Here is a 20,724-nt window from a genome sequence, read left to right as displayed (position 1 = left end):
TGAAATGCCTAAGCTGTTATCTGAAAGAAATCAAAGTTATGTAGGAAATGAAAAGAGCTGTGGATGAATGCCACAGCTGGGAGAGTGATTTGAAGAATGTGGGAAGGAAGGCTTCACAGTTTAAATCCTTCGACTCATTTTCAGAAAGAACTAGAAACGGGTTGTTGCATTTTTTTATGGAGTATTTTTATTTTTTTACTTTGACTGAAAAATCTAAATTTCAAAGCTAATTGGCTAAATTTAAGAAAAGCACTGATTTTATTTAAAATTAATTGAAAATTTACAAATCTTTACACAGCTGGATTCAACCAGAGATATGAAGTACAGCAAACAAACAGACGTGCAAACCAGATGCTCATAAGCTTTGCCTTGTGACACATTTTTATTCCAGTTTCATGCATTCAAATGTACAGATTATCTTCAATTTGCAGCACCATGGCAATGGCACACAAGTATGTGGCGGGGCACTTGGAAATTGTAACTACTTAAAGTCATTGGAATTACTGCTAAATCTACACTAACCCTAACCCCAGTTTCAGTTCCACAAACCCAGATAGGTGGGTTAACTTGGAGAAGCATCTGTAAGTGGGACAGGGAAGCATCGAGTTCCCCAAGCCAACAGAGCTCTCCCAGTGGCATCTCTCCCAGCCAGCTCTTTAAAACAGCGCTGGAATCAGTGGGCTGAGTGTTGCACTGCAGTCCCACTCGTGCAAGTCCTTGCCTCAAAGACAGTTTTTCTAGGCCAGATCAAAGCAGAAGACTTTTTTTGAACACTAGTTTCTCTGAGAGGGTTTTTGAGGTTTCTTGTTGTTTAAAACAGAAATAGCCAATACACGGAGCAACTGTTATTTAAGTTGTTATTTAAGTTAGATTTCATTTAGTGGTTTGGAAACAAAATTATTCTATTATTTATTCTACAAGCGAGGGCTGGATAAGGTGTCGATGATCAGTGAATACTTTTTAATACAAAGTAGACAAATCTGTGGGCGACTTGAGCCCCTTTTTAGATTTTTTAAAACATTTTTTTAAATCTTAGATACTCTTCCATTGATTTAGAGGAACAGATAATTTGTTTCCATGTTTTATCAGTCTGTTTATGAGGAACGTTTGTAAAACGGTGTACAGACTTGGCCTTTTAAACTCTAACAAGACAAACAATGAAGTGCTACATATATAAGAACTCTTTATCATTTGTTGCAAATTGCATGTAAAATGTTTCCTACTCTCAAGCTTATGTTGTATCTGACAGCTAAGCTCTGCTTTTTATCATTTGAATTTAACCTTAGCCCAATTTAATAGAAATATGTATCCCTTCAGTCAACTGTTTGTGTTCTCTCTTCTTTTTGGCGGTTACGCTTGCATTGTTCCGAAGGGTCGAAGTTGGATTGTGAAGCGCAGCTATGAGGATTTTCGTGTCCTGGACAAACACCTGCACCTCTGCATCTACGACCGACGCTTCTCACAGCTGCCTGAGCTGCCTCGATTGGACAGTCTGACTGATCAGTCTGAGGTATTGGAGCATCCAGGGACTGTGAGCAAAATCAGTGCCTTATTTTGATCAACACCCTCAAGGCTTATTATTTTTACATTATGTATGCAGAAACTGTAGATTTGTGGAAACCTGTATGGCTTAAATCCCAAAGTGATTTGTAGTCTTGCTGTTACAGACTTTTATCAGTATTCTGAGCCAGACTCAAGCTTAGATCAGAGAATAATAATAATAATAATGGATTGCATTTATATAGCGCTTTACAATTCCACTATTCATTCACTCTCACATTCACACACTGGTGGAGGCAGCTACAGTTGTAGCCACAGCTGCCCTGGGGCAGACTGACAGAAGCGAGGCTGCCATATCGCACCATCGGCCCCTCTGGCCAACACCAGTAGGCAGCAGGTCTTGCCCAAGGACACAACGACCGAGACTGTCCGAGCCGGGGCTCGAACCGGCGACCTTCTGGTTACAAGACGAACTGCCAACTCTTTGAGCCACGATCGCCCTTAGAATTCATTGTCATGAGGCATTAATATCGATAGTAGGAAGCCGTGGTTTACATGGTTTTTACATGACAGAACTTTGATCTCAAACATTCTGCTGATCAAAGTTTTACTGTTTTATAATGTCTCAATTTGGGGAATTGTGGTACCAGAAACTATAAAGCTAAATATCCCTTGTAACATTAGGTCAGAGCTAAAGTCATTTCAAGTTGTTTGTGTACTTTTATGCAGACCTCATCATTAGCTGGAAAATGTGCTGCCTTTGTGAACACATAGCAAAAGCAAGCAGACTTTAAACCATTAAAAGGGATCTTTAACTATAATGACTTGTTTTGGCAGCAGACTTTGAAATTTACTGTGTTTGTAATGAATTGTTGCACTAGTAAATGGCACTATTGTGAAGTAAATGTAATGACACTAACTGCTCTCTGTGTTTTTGTCCATGTTTAGTCAGTTTCCCAGATGTTGTTGGCTTACCTCTCCCGGCTCTCAGCAATTGCTGACAACAAGATCAATTGTGGGCCTGCCCTCACGTGGATGGAGGTAAATACACTTCCTGTAAAAGAATAATTTAACTAAAGGACTGCTGAAGTTACACATAACCATCTAGTATTTATTGATATAGATAAAGTAAATATTATCAGGGACTTCAAACATTCATAGGTATTAATTTATTCCTATCAATTGTAACTGTTGTCTTTGTACCCTTACACATTTTCAGTCTGGAAGCACCAATAGAAACATATTTAGTGCACTCTTATATTAGCATTTGTTAGCTGATGGCTGCTTCTGTTAACCTGACATGTAAGTTTTGGGTTTGTGTTTTCATCAGGTGGACAATAAGGGGAATCATCTGCTGGTTCACGAAGAATCGTCCATCAATGTTCCAGCGATTGCTGCTGCTCATGTCATAAAGCGCTACACAGCCCAGGCCTCAGACGAGCTGTCCTTTGAGGTGACGGTCACGCCTTTTTCCTTTTTAATAGAAACAGATCTGTAGCTTCAACCATGTCACATACATGAATGAGAGATGGGGGAACATGATGTACTTTCTGTTTTTGTCCACTGCACCCAGCTCTCACTTGTGACTCCTTGTAGCCGTTGCCATATAAAAGTCTGGGCAATGGCTTCCACAGAACCTGATGGTTGTGAATCATTCTGTTAATATCAGCTCCTTCACTAGCACACACAGAAGAGTGAGCTCCAGGAAGCTTGAGCCATCAAAGTGCTGTGGAGAACAGTTAGGTTACTGATGGGGCGAGGCATCACACACAAGCCTCAGCTTCATTAGCTTGCTGCCAGGAGAAAGTCCCTGATACAGAGATGAGCCAAAGGTTGGCGATGAAACGTGTTTAGGCAGGTTAATATGGTTAATACTTGTTTTCCTTATAGCACTGCAACAAGGTGGTTCTTGCATCTGACTAAGATGCCTCCTGGGTGCTTTCTGTGTGAGGTGCCTACCAGGAGGAGGCCACAGATAGACCTAGGAGACATTAGAGAGATTCTATTGCTTGGTGGGAGGTGACGGCTGGGGAGAGGGAGGTCTGGGTTTCCCTGCATAGGCTGCTGCCCCTTCAACACCCCAGTTAAGCAGAAGATGTATGGATGTTGTCTTTAAAGGACAAATATACATATATGTAGAGAGTTGTCTCTGTGTCATTAGCTTCAGTAACTCAGTGTAGTCTATTGTTGCTTTGCTTTCATTTATCTCTGACTAACTGGTGTAACTTTGTATGATGTAAGATAAATCACGGTGGCGGGGTGTGTTCTGCGATGCCGTGCAGGGAAGGCGGACGCACCTGCACGGCATCTGCAATCATGCCCCGCCGACTTAAATATTGCACTGGGTCCTGTGTTTGGTGTTTATGCGTACGGCTGGCAGCAGGAGAGCTGCAGCCGTTGAGTGTACTGTTACAGCAACCGTGTGTGCGAGAAATAAAGTATGCTGCAAAGCATGTTTGGGTCTGCCATGGTCATTCACAATCACTTTTATTACAACAGCATGTGACTGCTCCCTCTCCAAAAGCTGTACTGGAGTTTCAAACTTTTTTTTTAAGCTGTATTAAATTGTGGAAATAAAGATTTCTACATGCTGATTCCCTAAACAGTAAAAAGTGACTGTCCAGTGACTTACACCTTAAAATTCTTAGTAGACCCATGCTGTGTTACTGAGGCAAAACCCTGATAGAGCTAACAGCTTATGAATGCTTGTTTTGTCGATGAATAGTATTAGCGCACACTCTCACTTACTCTGTGTCAAAATATGAGAGTGAATTCTTTACACCTATTTTTTAAACTGGCTTTGTAGCAGTTAATGTTACACAGATGGTGATACAAGAGGAAAACAAACTGAAACAGCAATAAAGATGCCTTCGGTCCAGATATTACCAGTAAATAAATATGAAAACTGAGTAGGTGTTTGTTTTTTTGTCTTTCAAGACAAGCTTTTCAGCTCTAAACAATCCTTACTAAATATGCACTTGTAAGAGGAAGTCAGCTTAGATGTATTGTCGTTTCAGTTATAACAATCATTGATGTCAGCTTGTTACTCTCTGCAGGTTGGCGACATCGTGTCTGTGATTGACATGCCCCCTAAAGAGGACACCACATGGTGGAGGGGCAAGCATGGTTTTCAGGTACGCTGCTCACAAAGCACATTGAAACAAACTCGCACGTTCTTTCCCTCTGGCTGTAAACTTTTGATATGACTTGTATTTGAGGTTTTCAAGGACAAGGAGCTTCTTTGTAAAGTAAACTTCAAATATTTAAGAGTCTGCTGAAAGGCAAAGGGAGATACAAATCCACCTTCATGTGAAGCTTTGGGGGAGATTACATGAGTTAATTCATATTCCTACGCTGTGTGCATATATAGTCAGTCATGTGCTGTTCATGGTTTTATCTTTTTTCATGACACTGCATGATTTTCTCTTGGTACTAAAAATATTGCATGTTTCGTGAAGAGAAGATAAAACCATGAACAGCACATGACTGAAGTTAAAGGAGCTGTGTGTAACCTGGCAGTCACAGCTGTTAGAAAACTGCAATGGACATTGTCAGAGTGTTTATATTGAGTCTAAGTTGACTGATGAGACAAAGCAACCAATGCTAGATACATGTTGTGTAGTTGGCTAACCCCGATATGTTGGCTGTTACTGTAAGAAGCAAGTATTAGCATGTATATTTACCTTGTGCAATTGATTTACTGATGCCTGAAATCAAGACTGTTTGATGTTACACAGAAGTTAGTACACAAGTAGGTATAATGCATTAGCTGTTAGCAAGCTAGCTAACTAGCATTAACACTAAGACTTAATTTTGCTAGTGGCAGAATTAGCTAGCTGTCTCTTAGCTGCAATGTAAGAATATATGTGATGCCATTCTTAGCATATATAATGTAAAGAATAACTTAGGCATTCCATTTTCAAATTACGTTGTATGCTAATATTCACATAAAGTAATTTAAAGAATTGATTTGCTAAGTAATCAAATGGAGCATACTATGGTGTTGTTAGCATAGCTGTTATTGGACACATGCTCATACTGTTAAAGGCCTATGTCATTCTACAAATGTCATTAAAACTTCATTAACTAAACAAACTGCTTCCATATTAATAGCATTTGGCTCCAGCTTCATGGATCCACTTAGCTCTTATTGGCTACTGAACTAATTGGCGTTATAAAGAGGGCATTGGCACATTCAAAATTTCTTAGTTTTCACTCACGGAAAGCACAAACCTGTTGGACAATATATACTAAAGAGCAGGCAATATTGTAAGAGGCATAAACACTATAAAAAGCAGTGCGGAGGTCCTGTTCAGTTAATGGAGGTAAGGTACCAATCAGCTGCTGCTGCCCAAGTTAAAATACCTGTCAGTCAAAGTAGTCACAATACTAATGAAGTTAGTCAAAAAGCTTGCTTAATCACTATTTAACATGAATCCTATCAGTCTAAGAAAACACTTAAATCGGCAGTTGTATTTTGAAATGAAGGTCATCAATAACACAGGAGAACAGTATGCCCACTGTGTTTGTGTGTATGAAACTTTTACCCAGACAAGTGTATACAAAACACTCTGGGCAAGATTTGCTAAGTGGGTGTTCAGGTGTAAAGGAGGCCAGCATTCAAGCCAAACAGGGGGCTGCGTTGGTGGTGCTTAACTGGTGAAACAGTGAAAATGATCTAGAAATTATTTCATTAATGCGCTTAAAAGAAGACACCAAAGCCCGATGTGGAAGTTTATAATACTAATTTTACAGCAGTTACTTTTCCAGGTTTTTGATAGGTCACATCATTGGCTGGAAGATGTTGCCTTACGCCGAGCTCGGCCTTCTGCCTGACAAGTCTTTATTTTTGACAGATCCCCCAACATTATCACCCCCGCTGCTTCTCCTGACTGGCTCTGTCCAAATAAATGCAACACCCCAGGCAACAGTGGGTGCAGTGTGATAGTTTATGTCTATGAAAGGATCTGGAACAATCCCCACATACCCACATGTATAGTTTTTGCTTCCTGACCATAACCAGATCCTATTGTGATTACAGCGATGAGGAACTAATTGTTCCTCATTTAGTTTGAGAACCTATATTTTAAAGGTTATGTGATGTTGGTGAACAGTCCAGCCCTAGCAGGATGTTTACTGATCATTTATGTTTAACTAGCTACAAATAACTAGCTTCCTCTGGATTACAGAGTTTCTGAACACTTGAACACATGTAGGCTGGTCTATACTTATAGATGTTTTATATGAATGAGAGGTTCACTCAGTTTGTCACATTTGAACTTTGTTAACAGTAAAAGCAAAGTGAAACTCAAATCTCAAATCATCAACTGCCCACCAGTAGGGGGCAGTTGATGATGCCAGAAGTGGCCTGTTTGTACCACTAATACTCCTGTGTTTTATTGTATAATGTAAACTTTAGGTTAAAATCCATAATGGGTAAAGAGCAGCTTCCCCCCCCCCCCCCCCAAAAAAAAAAAAAAAAAAAAAGATATGCAGAGTAAATGTCGAGTGAACAGTAAAACTCCCTTGGAGGATTTCAAACACCAGGTAGTGATGCAGGAAGGCAGGAGAGTGTGAGGAGAGGGAGGCATGTTAGTTTGCATGTCACAGCATAGGGTGTTGTGTGCTTTAACTAGCTTGCAAGCTTTGTTTCTTACTGTCCGCATTCTTTCAGATTTAAGAGCAACAAAACAGAGCTCATGGTTGTTGGTCTTACTTTTTTATCCTGTCACTGAATTGAAGCCTTCCTTCTCCTTTCCGTCAGGGAATCTTATTTAGAATAGGCTACTGTGCCACTATGCCACATAGGCTACTGCAACATGTCCAAAACTCTGCTATCAGGGTTCTGACGCACATTTAACTGGTTTCCACAGTCTGGTCCACCTGGGCTGGCCCACAGTAAAATCCTCAATGACAGTTTCTCTCGACATGGCATTCAGTCTTTGAAACTTCACTGCTCTGACACTGGGTGGCTTTTAATTCCTCTTTACAGGCTTTGTAGCTCTGTAAACTACAGTCACAATTGGGAACACAGTGACTATGTACAAATGGAGTGTTGATGTGCAATGAACTTGCAATTGTATTGTTTTTCTTTTACCCCCATCCGTAAAAGGCTGATGGGAGGATATTGTCGATAACTTGAACGAGGTGATGTAGGAGTTTCAAATTGATACCTTAGGTGTACGTACGAGGAGGCTGAGGGATAGCACTGTCAGGTTGCTGGTTGGGATTGAATGGGCTCAATACATTTGAAAGTGAAAGTGAAATTCCTGCGAATAAGATAATCCTTTATTAGTCCCACACCTGGGAAATTTTGGGGAAATGGTGACGTGGTTTCTCCAGGATGCTGGTTTAATTGCAAGATACTATAGGTGCTCTGCAACCTCGCTTTTATGTTCAGTAAGAATACAGTGAGAATGCATCCAGCTGGAAACCAGCTGGTTCTAGTTCCTTTTTAACACTGACATGTGTAGATGAGTTTTGCTCAGTCTATCTGCATGTATAAAGTCAGAGTTAGGCCGCCATCGTTTGGAGAGAGTGCCACCCACCAGGTGACGTGTGCAATTGCCTTGTGATTGAAAGGATTCACCCAGAGGCTGAGCATGCAACACCCTTCGTTGTTGAATCCCATAACTGCTTCCAATTGGTCAGCAAATGCAGAAAAAAATCAGTGCAGTCATCAACCAACAAGGCGGTTTGCCATCCTGTTTTTAATCTGAGTGTGTCTGAGTCATAAACAGACCCTTTTGAATCCCACTTTTTCCAGACTGCCATGTAGTCTGACCTGCTAACATTATTTGCACTGTTTTGTTTTTTTTGTATCCTTGGGCAACCTGAATGTCTATTTTTGCTAATTAAAGTTAATGTGATCATATTCAAATGTAAAACCTGCTACAAACCTAAATGACCCACTGTAATGATTTTATCTGAGTTTTGCTTCAGTTTAGAAGGGAAGTGTTTATGTAACGTGATGACAAAATGGTAAAAATCAGCCATAAATCATATAACTGATATGGCAACCACTCCTTAACATCTCTACGCCCTTGGGTGCCATTATTGTCTTCTAAAATGTGATTGTCTTTCCTCCCACCTCTCTCTGTGCTGTAACTCTTTCCAGGTTGGCTTCTTCCCCAGTGAGTGTGTGGAGCTCATAAATGACAAAGTGCCACAGTCCATGACCAATTCAGTGCCAAAACCAGGTACTTATTCTCCTCTTAAACTATTAACAGGAAATGTGTTAGAAGGGCGTTATCACTGATGGCGGTTAATGTCTCACTGATATCGCTGAGGTTTCAGGAAAGAGTTCGATCTGTGGTGAGTGATTTGACTTTGGGTATATATTAGTGTGCATGCAGTGGTCTAACAGACTCTTTGGGTCAGTTTAATGATTTGGGTATTAAAAACAATAGATCCTTAGTGAATATTCTCACATTATTTGATCCTTTTACAATACAGCAGAGGAAAAAATATTTATTGGTAATATTGTAGTTGATACTTTTAATCTAAAATGAAATGGAACAATAAGAACTCTGTTACAGACGTCTAATATATAAGCAGGTTATGATTTTACTGTGAAAGGAAGCCTGTAATTCTGACACATGATCAGCTGAAAGAGGCCTTTACTCATGATTTATTGACTCAGCCATATGCAAATCCTCTGCAAATAACTGCTAATCTATTGCTGTCCAGAGCAAACAGATAAGCTCTTTAGCACACTCCAGAGAGTGTCAAAGACAAGTGTATAACACAAACCCTCTCAGAATCAAAGAGAGCACTCGACAGTGTTTTTAGCGGCTTGAGCTAAACATTGTCATCAGAAATAGCTGCTCAGATCCTATTGCTGTAAGATGTCTTGAATAAATCCACATCACATGCTCCAAATTTAAACATTGATTCAACCACTATGACTCAGCGTCACAGCCAGCCCGCTGGCATTGGGTTGGGCAAGTGGAGCTGCTTTTCCAAACCATACCAAAGCCTCATTCTGGGGTCTCTATTAAGTGAGGACACAAGACAAAAGAAGAAATTGAAGAAAAATAAAGTTAAAGTAGAGAGGGTGGTTATTGCTTGTGGGCTTTCTGGAGCTTTTCGATGCCCATGTTATCTGATGTGCAGCTCAAGTATCAAGCATAATGTTGTTGATCCTTCCAGATTGTGACTAATACCAAATGGATCTTGTTGCAGTGCACACACAGCACTCTGTTCAGTCCGAGGCTAGACTGTGCCTGCTGTCCCACTCCCTTGCTTTTAAGAAATATCTCAATGCTTGTTGCTGTTTTTTGTTGTTTTTGTTTTTTGCATGAGCCCTATTTCTGATATCAGAGTATCTGCACGTGGTCAGGAACTTGATTTTGATATAGACACCAGATTTTCCTCTTATTGTTGATTAATTCTTCAATGATTGGGTTTCTGTTCAGTGTATGAGCTAAAGTAGGGCTGTTCGATATATATCGGATGACGATATGAAAACGTTCATATTACGCTATCGTTTGTTTCATGGTGTCGCAACATAAACTGTTTACAGCAAAATTTTATATTGTTTTGATGGTCACTGTAGTGCCTATATTAATTTCTTAAAGTTCTCTCTTTCTCTTAAATTTAAAATAACCACACTACGGACGGACAAGCGACTGTTTTTATGATTTGCTGTTAGCAACAATGACGGGAAACCCAGCGTGTGGCTCCGCAGTCCGCTTGTTTTTCCACATAAACCTTTCACAATAAAGCTGAAGATCCTGTTGAGATTTTTCAAAATAAACTGAAATGATGACAAACAGAAGGACCAGTCAAAACTAATCGAGGACCTAACGGTGCGTTCACACTGAACGCGATAGACGCGACCAGAGCTTCAGGTTTACATGTAAAGTCAATGAAGGAGCACGATGAAACTTCAGAAGTAGATTTGCGTCGCGAAAACGCTTTTCTGCCTGATTCGCACAACCAAGTAGCTCAACTGATGCGTTTGAAGCGCAAAGTAAAATACGCGCTGCAGTTCGTGTGGTGCATTCTGTGCATTCGCGCTTATCGCGTCTACCGCTCGAGTTGGAAAAATCTGAACTCCAGCATCAAGTCGCGCCGCGACAACCAATCAGCCTGGTGACGTGATGCTCTGACCCAGTTCAAAGGGTCCGGCCAAAGCCATTCATTCTAGCAATCAGTAGTTTTCTGATGAGGCAGAAACAATGTTCTTTTTTTTCCTCCTCCTTCTCCCTGAGGCTCTTCCACTTTAAGGGTCCTTTTTATTCCTGTCTCTCTGTAAATAGTTATATTTTATATATTTGCGTTTAATGTTTTTCTGTTTGAGCATCTTAATATTATTTCAAAACCATTTTTGTAATATAAGCAAAAAAGAGCCGTCAGGTGCTCAAAAGAAACCTTAGACTCAGATGTTAGAACAGGCTTTTCCCCGCAGCACGCCGTGTAATAAATACAAAGAAAAAGGCGGTCGTTACAACTTATGTCTAAAAATGTATGGTTTCACGCATCGGTCAAACCACTCGACTCCAGGTACACGACGCCCAGCTGAAAACACGCAAGTCAAGTTGCCTGAGATTCACAGAATTTACAGAAAATGTAACATTTTTGTGATACATATGGTTGTCGGGACGATAAATGTCTTATATCGGAATATGAGATTTTGGTCATATCGCACAGCCCTAAGCTGAAGTCTTTGTTTCCTGAAACCGTGCAGATGGCCAACTAGTATTTACAGGACACTAAACGAGAATATCTTGGCTCAGGAGTATTATTATAAGTCACAGATTAAAAAGTGGAATGTCTTTGTACATGTTTCAAAATGTGCATCGTTTGCTCTCCACTGTCTCAGTACATCATTAATGCTGTTGCTATCTCATTGCACATGGATGTACAGTAGTGTTGGCATGTGTTTTGATTTGTTGCATTTGACTGTGACTCCTCTGCTTCAGCCTCCCCCTGCTCTGGCCTGCCGCCTGCTTCTTGGAGTCTCTTTCCCCCCTGTGCGTGTTGGTATACACACTCCACCTGCCTCTCTGCTCACACCACCCTCTCTTGTTCACACGCACATACATATAGAAGTATTTTCACATTTACACTTTTTTTTTTTTTAATGATTTTGTACATCACAAATTTGATGAGCATAAGTAAAGTTATAATCCTTAAGATTTTAGTCCTGTTTGATTTATTGGCACTAACAATGTTTCATAAACTAGCTCCCCAAATTCTGCGGGCAGTAAACAAAAGAAATTGCTGTCATATTTATCTTCCATCACTAGAACCAGTTCAATAAAAACCACCCCATTATTCATCTAATCAAAAGTTGTTTTTGCTGACCTGCAGTCATTTCATTCCTTTTTTTTATGTGCCGCCCTAATACCTTTAGTGGCCCACCCCTATCAAAACATTCTGAAGGCACCCCTGGTTGATGGAGCAACAACACGAGCAAGAGTGGCCCACAGACTGGTTGTAATGCATGCTTTATACACTGCCTCCATCTGACAACAGAGCTCACTGCAGGCTGACGGGCAGACCCTGGAATGGGTCTGCCTGTGTTGTTGCTATGTTGTAATTTGTAGACTCTTCTCAAAGTCTACAAATTACACTTCCACTGGCTTACTAAACTCCCATCCACACTTGAATTTCCTTGATTAGATAAAGACCTGGTCCAGAGTTCCGTGACCACATTGGTCCTCCCGAATCCAAAGTTTGGCTAACAGATGGACTGTCCTCTCTAGTACTCTGGCATAGAGCTTCCTAGGGAGGCTGAGGAGTGTTATCCTTGTGTAGTTGGAGCACACACTCCAGTTCCTCTTCTTAAGGATGACGATCACTACTCCAGTCTTCCACAGGCACTGCCCAAGATGTCCACCTGATATTGCAGTGGCGTGTCGGCTAACACGGCCCTGTAACACCCAAGGTCTTAAGGAACAGGGTGACTCTACACTCCAGGGGCTCACCCACCCAGAGGTTATAGGAGGTTATAGAGTGATAGCAGAGTTGCCCCTGTACTACACAGTTTGTGAGTAGAGCACTGCTTTGCCTTTCTTGAGTCAGTTTTGGCAGATGGAAAGTCTTGTTCAGTGGGCTCACCAAACTTTTCCTACAAAAGAGTTTTTAGATCAGCTACTGCAAAAACCGCATTTTGCTCGGCCTGCCTTCAAGTTGATGGCTCCACTGTCTACAGTCTGCTTATAGGACAGCACAACAGTATCCGAACACTTTGCAGCGCCTCCTTCAACAATGAGGGTGTGAAACATGAATGTATTATGGCCTGACTGATTAATGGATTGATTCTTATATAGCTTTTTACAACATGCCACATTCACCCATTCACACAAGCACTTTTTTCTATGCTTTTAAGTGCTTTCTAACTAACACATACTTAGGGTTAGCATCTTGCCCAAGGATATTTGGCATGCAGGGGATCGAACCACCAACCTTCCAGTCAGCCTGCTGAGCCTGATGACCTGCTCTACCTCCTGAGCTACAGCCAGCTCATTGGGATGACGGGGATGATGTCAAAGTTCTACTGGAGGTGGAAATTGAGATAAGAGCCTGGGACACTCCTGGGACACTCCCAGAACACCCTCACAATACGTTTGGGTGCGCCAGACCTAATTAGCATTCTCTCCCACCACCTGTTCCATCACATCACTGGGTAGTGATCAGTTGGCAACATATAACAACAATAACTGAACACCACTTGGGTTCAACTCAATCTGGCCATTCATCCTGCCCTTACAGGTCTCACTGTCGTTGTGTAGGTGAGCATTGATGTCTCTTAGTAGGACAATGACATCAGTTGGAGCACCCTTCAGCACCACACCCAGCAACTCCAAGTAGGCTGGGCACTCTGAACTGTTGTTCAGTCCATAACTGCCGATGACATTCAGGACGTATTGCTCACCGAGGGCAACTCCATTCTGACCAGACTCCCCTCCAGCCCCTCATGGGGGCTGCACTTGGAAAGACTGTTTCCACAGCCCCCCGCCCTTGACCATCACCCAAGCCACATTGTACCTGACCACTTTACTGTGATAAGGTGGTGAGGGGTATGCATGCTTCTCTCAGGCAAATTTGAAAAGAAATTAAAGAAGCCACTTCTTGTTCATAGCTGTTTGTGTGTGCATCTGCAAGCCATTACCTCATGTGTAGGTATGTAATTTAAAAAAAAGATGTGAGTTCATAAAAATCCTAAGGATTATAACTTCAAAGTTAAACTGAACTTCTTTCACTTTTTTAAATTCATGTAGTTTTTTTCATTCAGTATTCATTTTCATTCAGTACTACAACTATAATTATGTGTTCTGTTACCTGCTCTTTTAAAGTGTCATTTCCTCAGTTTTCCAAAGTGCACAGTTGATCTGCTCTCTAACTTGAAGTGCTTCTCTCCCTTTGCTGATTCTCTCATGTCTCCATCATCCATCCATCCATCCAAATGTCTGTTGGCCCATCTGTCCATCGGGATGCATGCAGACTTGGAGATGGAGAGTGTAATACAGGACAGTGCATGGGTGGCCGACCCGCTAAACCACTACAGCATAAGTTCAGGTAGACCAAAAAAAGCAATCAAAAACCCCCTTGGTGTGTTGCACCACCACCACCTGCTAACCAGAAATTAACTCTTCTCCTTTGAGTGATGTGTTTGCACTGTGTCGCCTTGTTAGGACTAGTCCTAGTGTGCCTGTCACAGTACACTTGTTAACACACGCTGTTATTTCTTGTGCACTTTTTTGGTGTTGCTCTTTTAAACCTTTTCTTTGACCTTTAACACAGTCTTTCCTCCACACTCTGACGGTGGACCATCTGATTGTAAATTATCGGTAAAGCCACAATAGTGTGGAAGTGTGGAGGTTTTTGCAGTGTTTGTTTATAGTTTTCTTCACTTGACTCGGCACATTATTATCTTTGTTTTGAAAACATCTGTCAAATGCAAATAAGTCATGTTTCCATTTAAATTTGTTACACTTCTTTCTTTCGCTCCAAAGTCCTTATTACTATGTGGATATTTTATGGGTGTGTTTAAATATGTCACATTGTATCATCTGTCTGTAAAAGAAAATAGCATTGCTTAATATATTTAAGTTTGGCAAATAGATTTGGGGGGTAAGTGAACAGTCTTCCCCCTCCAGCCCCTGTTCTTTTCACTGCCATGGCCTCTTTAGGTGTATGTAAATCAGTCTAGGGGTGAGCCAGGTTACTCATTGTTGCTGAATATCCTGTCTGGATGAGGGCCAGCTGTTTGTGTGCGTCTGTTTGGTCAAAGCTGTAAGGCCATGGCAGGGTACCGTGGTGCTAGGTCCCAGCCAGCCTTGATTTATTTAATCCTTTCACAATGTGAAGGCCTGTAAACCCATCCATTGAGCTTTAAGCTTTGTCCTGCAACAGTAAGAATCTGTCTCCCTCTCCATGGTGACTGAAAGAGCACATTCCTGCAGGGAGCCACACAACATTGGAAAAATATGCCTCCGCTGCCCAGATCAACGCAGTTCACCACTAACCTTTGCCGCTTCCCAGTAAAATGATGGAAATTGTTAACACACTGTGCTGTTCCAGTTAAACTAAAGACCATACAAGCTAGGAGCTATTAATCCCTCATACCGTGTGCTCGCCCTGTGTTGCAGTGGAAACTGGGATCAAACTGTACTAGCTTCATGGTAAAGGGGGAAAAAAAGAGTTGTGAACTTTCAATAAACAAGGAAGGTTCGACTTCTTTTCTCCCCAGACAACCCATAAGACCTACCAGTTACTGACCCAGATGCACCCCCCCATCCCCCTCCTCAGTGCAGGCTTCATCATGTCTGGGGACCAGTGATTTGGGCAGCTGTGAGCATATATGAGCCAAGACAGCTGCTTATGTGAGGGAAATGAGGAGAGAATGTGTGACCAGAGTTAGATTTGTCTCCTGTTCCAAAGGATCTCAGATCATTTCCTGGTGCTGTGAGACTGTCCAAGGTCTGCGTAATGTGTTTATCTGCAGCGTCAATGAGACGCTGTTGTTGTAAACTGCACCTTTGTATGGGTGGTGCCTTGGATTACGTACTAACAAGTCAGGTTATGCTGTAAACTGACTGTGCGTGTAAGGAAGGTCATTGCATCAGTGACACAGAAAACATTTGCTAATAGAGATCCTTACTTGTTAGACTTCTTTCACACTTCAGTGCACTGCAACATTATTTTGACACACACAAGCCTCATTAAAGAAATACATTTCTCATGATAACTGTGCGACTAAAAAACATAGAGGCATGTATCCAAACTGTAAGAATTAATATTTACTACCGTGTTTATGTTTCAGACAGCATGGTGTTCTTCTCCTGTCCAGTTAACTTGGCATCCTTGTACTTCTGGCATTCCAGAAGTCAAATGGATTATTCATGTCCATGCAAAATACCAGCTGTGTGATGCTTAGTGTAGCACAAAGTTCTCATCCTGTTATATGGTACAAGATAGCAGGGCAGAAATTTACTACTTCCTGTCTGCAAGATCTATGAGGAGACAGATAAGCTAAAGTCTCAGTTGAGTTGTACATATTAAGTGAAAGTTCTTCATGTGTAATGTAAATATTTTTACTTTCTCATCCCATTTTAAGCTGTTTGGTGGTTAAAGTGCCTTTTAAAACACATACATTGGAAGTGGAAGACACAAGCTGAACAGCTCATTTGAGCCAGCTTTTAATAGCCTGGAAGGTTCAGGTGAGCTGCATTAGCTGAAGACCCCCCATGTCATCCAGTTATTACTAAGACTACACCAAGACTTCCTTCCTTCCTTCCTTGTATATTGATTTCAGTGTAAATATTAATAGCACTCAGGAAGGTGGAAGCAGTCTCAAACCACACAAAAGTATTACAAATTTAATTTTTTAAATCTATGAACTGCGTTTTCTGAATCTCACTGCATGTGTGGCTGCTGCTCTGTAGGTGTTCTGTCATGTGTTTTGTCCTAAAGGTCAAAGCGCCATGCTCACTGTGTCTTATTTATTCAGCCCCATGGCTTCTATTAGAGGTCCTTCTCGTAGGAAGTTCAGAAAGAAAGTGGTAAAGGCCTCTGCTCTGTACGCAAGAGGTTGCAAAACTAAATGTTCTACAGAAAAAAGTTCCTCCAGTAATTTTAAACTGGTAACACTGATGAGTATACAGAATGCCACTGCTAAATTTGAATGATTTAAAGTAGGTAAACAACATAAAATAGTGGTAAATAGTGGTAAATGCCTACCTACTGTAAGGTAGTGTTGGCAGCTTCTGATACTGGGAACTTCAAAGGGGAGGACACTTTGTTGGAGATGCTCAGAAAAACTCAAACATCTGATACACGAAATTAGAAGCTACTGTATCTTTTTAAAGCTCAGCAGATGAGTAACTTCCCTCTGAACTGTTGTGTGCAGGCGTGTTCATAAGGGGAAAAAACAAATGAATGGGAATGCATTGCAAAGAACTAGTGTATACTTCAGTTCAGGGCTTGAGTGAACGTACTGTAATTATCCAAGGAAATGTGTCTGTAATTCATTAAATATGCATCAGCTTAAAGCAGTCACTTGCAGTGAATCGGGCTGCCTGGAGTCTTGTGATCTTGGGTTAGCAACAGTTAGTTAAATAATAGTTTTGTTTTGACTCCGAGTGTTTGTTTGCTGAGGGACTGAGCTAGTTAATGAAATAACAAGATAATGCTTTCAGGGGGTCTTTAGGGGGCAGAGTTGACATAACGTCATGGCTAAGCTAAATACTTACAGGGTTTTTTAACCACACTTAAAGTGTTAGAGTGTCTTTTTGAGGTCAGTCGGCCAGAGGCACTGGGCAAGTTGGTCTTGTGTGTCTGGTTTGATTGTGTCAGGCTGGGAGGTCTCTGAAATGATCCTGGTGGGAGAGGGGGGGTAAGAACGAGAAGTCATTTTGGAATTTGCTTCAGCTCAACCATTTATGTACCAGCATAGTCTCTCAAATGCACCCAATCCCCCCTCAGTAAAAAGAAAACAACAACAAAAACTAATTACCGAGTTATTGGGTTTTTTTAAATTACCTTTGAAGGTCTTGAATATTACGAAGAATAAAACTAGGGATGCTGCTTGTTAGGAGTGTGTCGTATGAAGTAGCATTTTCCACTGTGCAAGCACCTCTTGCCTGCTTTGACGCCGGTGTTGCCTTCAATGCTGTTACAAGTATCGGGTATTTAGCGCAGTTCAAAGGCCGTATTTAAGGGAAATTGACTTTAAGGCTTTAGTACAGGTGGCTACAATCACCTACATGACATGACGTCTAATCAGTCATCAAAGTAGCTTAAATCTTTTGTTCCAAGTTAACAAAATTATTAATAATTAATAAAAATTCGTTATTTTTGTCCGAAACAACCGGTGAAAGCTACGAAAGCCCATGTGTCCGGGAGCATTTGAAGGCATCAGCGGCGTGGTCGTAAACCGATAGGCTGCAGCTGTATTCGGACTCTGACAGAGCGAGAAAATAAAGTCTGCGGTGTTTCACTGCTCTCCAGCCTTAAACTTTAAACTTTTAATGTCTTGGTTGACGAGACCTCGGTGCTTTTAGAGGAGTTTTCACCGTCGTTTTGTACAGGTGCGACTTTAGCGAAAGAAAAAGCCAAGTTGTACTTTGGACTTTGGAAAAACTGTCATAACGCTTCTAGGCAGGTCCAGTGATATGGAACAGAGGTAAGGAAATGCGTTTGATTTGTTTCGAGTTCACATTGTGGAGCTAACCTTTATTCGGAAACTTTCGGGGTTTCCTCTCGTTTTTTATATAGATTAAGGGATTTGGATGACGTAAGGCTAATCCTGGGTTTTAAAGAAATTAGGGGAGAAATTTTGTGCTGTATGACTCCGTATTTTTCCAGTTCCTCTCTCTTTAATTGTGTTAAGTGTGTTAGGTTCTAGTAACGTATAATTACATAGTAAATGTTCGTGTAATGTCATCTTACATCTCTGAACTTGCACTTCAGGGAAGCTTTGCGTCAGCGTTTGAAATATGTGGTTTATAGGATGTCGACGTGTTATCTGGTTAAACATTTAGCGGCAGATGATTACAACCAAAGACAGCTCAGTCCTCTATCGCTGGAATTTGAATATTCACTGAGCGAGCACTTTATTAGCAACACGTGTGCAGTTTACACCAATGCAGCTTTGTCATAAATTCAGTTTTGCAAAGCTCCGACACTTTCAGATATTATGCTGTTGTTGGAAAAGTGCTATTACTTTCATCGTTGACATGTTTAGTGGTGGTGTAGTGAGCTGTATAATGCTGGAAACTGTGCGTATAATTCTAAAGCAGGATTAGAAAAATAAACGTTTGAAATTAGCGTTTTATAAAGGTGTGAAGAAATCGGAGCATTTAATAATTAAATAAAATAACAGTGAAGAAAAGTGGTCTTAGAAAAGATTGGGTACAATACTCGGGCAGCCCTGAGCCCACATATTACAAACTCTGGCTGCATCACCACCTGCAAATATAGAATAAAAACACTTTCTGTCAGTCAGAACATACAGCAGCATGTAAGAATATCAGATGTTTGCCTATATACATTATTATTAAGGACAAACTGCACAGAATGTTAGGAAATAAATACATTGCATTTACTTATTTATTTTATTTATTTTCTGGTTGAAACAATAATTGCTTGGCCAAACAGAACCCAGCTAAATCCACCCCTCTGTTCCCTCTTCCCTCCCCATGAGATGAAACAATGAGGCACTTTGCTCCTGATACCATTGCACACTTGGGCCTTCTGTCCAAAAGGGTCACTATCACTCACCATTGCCTTGTAATAGGCACATATTGCTCTGTTGTGCACAGTGAACAGGCATGCAGAAACACCAACATGTGATTTGTTAATAGCTGGAAGCACAGCATCTTCTCCTGTTATGTTGCATTAGTTTTACAAGTAATGCAGACATTTTCTCTGCAGTAGTTGCCTTTCAGTGGACAAATGTCCCTTTTTCATACAGTTAATGTAATTTTCTGGCGGTTCCTCCTGGTATAATACGAGCTTTTCAAGACACAATGAAAGCAGTGTGTGTGTTTGTATTTTCTGGCGCTGCTTTGATGAGTTGGTGCACAGTGCTAACTTGGGAATTCGCAGACGTTTACAGATACTTTTGGTGGCCTGTGAAGATTTGACTTTAAGACGAATACACTAATATGTAAACCAATATATTTTTGGCACATCTGTGAAACAAATTTCAGCTGGAAACTTTATTCTCAGAGCACGTAGATGTTTGAATCTGATGATCTACACGGAGTGCTAAAGAGGAGGGGCCAGTGTCTGAATTCCCCACCATTCCACTCTCTCGGGGATCCTAGCTAACGCAATAATAGCATCCTGACGCCCCAGTGAGCTGTATCCACACTTGTCAATGGTTGTGTATCCAGTGAACATTAATACAGAGTTGTTATATTAAATGTCTCAGGCTTGAGTGTGCTGCCGGGCTCTGCTCTGTCTGGAAGCAGTAGCACTCTAGCATTGCTCTGAAGCTGCACTCTTCCCCCAATCTGTGTCCTGTGCAAAGCTCCCTGCTAATTAAAAAGAATGAGGTGGTCTGTTTTGGGTTTGAGAGCGTTAAGGAAGCTTGATGTTTGCTATTATGTTGCTAATTGTTCCTACAATTATGCTTGGCCTCCTTTTTTGCCTAGTCCAGCCTGTCACAGCCTCTTGGGGAAAGAGCTCGTCACAGTTACAGTCTGTTAAGGGCAGTAACTGAAACCTGTCAGTCACCCTGGGACATTATAACCATCCTCTTCTGTGTTTAGCTTTGTCATATCTGTTGTGGAAGCAAGATTCAGTCATGGACTCTCATGATTTCTTCGTGTCTGTCAGTCGTTGCATATGCTCGCTGGATCTCAGGCATGGTTTTGTCAAATCAGAGTGAACAGAGATGTGATCAAAAGAGAGGCATCGCAGCAAAGAAGGTCATAGAAATATAACTTCCAAGGAGGGCAAGGTTGCTTTACGTGCAGTTTTTCATGTTCTCCTGAATTTAAAGTTAATGTAGATCATGCCTTAAAACTTAAATAAGAACCCAGAGGGGCTGGGGGTGGCTGCAACGTTGCAAGGCCTGTAGCAGAATTGTCATCAGATATTGATGTCATCTGAGTTTGAGTTGAGCTGTTTCCTTACTTTGAAATTATTACAATTGCAGCTCACAATTCAAACTTTACTTCATGGGGAGGATCTATTGAAATAATGTCCAGCGGCATCATGGGCAATGTAGGATACAGCATTGGTGCTTTTTTGTTTCATACATAG

At 41.2% G+C, this 20,724-nt stretch overlaps 1 protein-coding gene across 9 annotated transcripts in view; it reads left to right on the top strand.

The window, feature by feature from the left end:
* Window positions 1-20,724, top strand: part of arhgap32b (Rho GTPase activating protein 32b) — a 125,242-nt gene that overhangs the window by 88,967 nt on the left and 15,551 nt on the right. For 6 of the 9 annotated variants that reach the window (XM_086307877.1, XM_086307874.1, XM_086307875.1 and 3 more), the window contains 7 exons: window positions 1,373-1,510; window positions 2,449-2,541; window positions 2,831-2,953; window positions 4,557-4,634; window positions 8,618-8,699; window positions 11,427-11,477; window positions 13,954-14,028. In XM_086307877.1, the coding sequence (XP_086164003.1) occupies window positions 1,373-1,510; window positions 2,449-2,541; window positions 2,831-2,953; window positions 4,557-4,634; window positions 8,618-8,699; window positions 11,427-11,477; window positions 13,954-14,028 (640 nt within the window). Of the gene's footprint in view, window positions 1-1,372; window positions 1,511-2,448; window positions 2,542-2,830; window positions 2,954-4,556; window positions 4,635-8,617; window positions 8,700-11,426; window positions 11,478-13,953; window positions 14,029-17,910; window positions 18,137-20,724 lie in introns of those variants that run through there. The other 3 variants (XM_086307878.1, XM_086307879.1, XM_086307883.1) reach the window with 3 other exon arrangements.

This window comes from Aulonocara sp. 'chitande type north' Nkhata Bay, linkage group LG10 (assembly GCF_057382095.1).
Source record: "Aulonocara sp. 'chitande type north' Nkhata Bay isolate Kocher_YH1m ecotype deep benthic linkage group LG10, A_spYH_male_GT1.1, whole genome shotgun sequence".
NCBI lineage: Eukaryota > Metazoa > Chordata > Actinopteri > Cichliformes > Cichlidae > Aulonocara > Aulonocara sp. 'chitande type north' Nkhata Bay.
The sequence above is the reverse complement of the archived record's forward strand: the minus strand, read 5'-3'. Positions and strand labels throughout refer to the sequence as shown.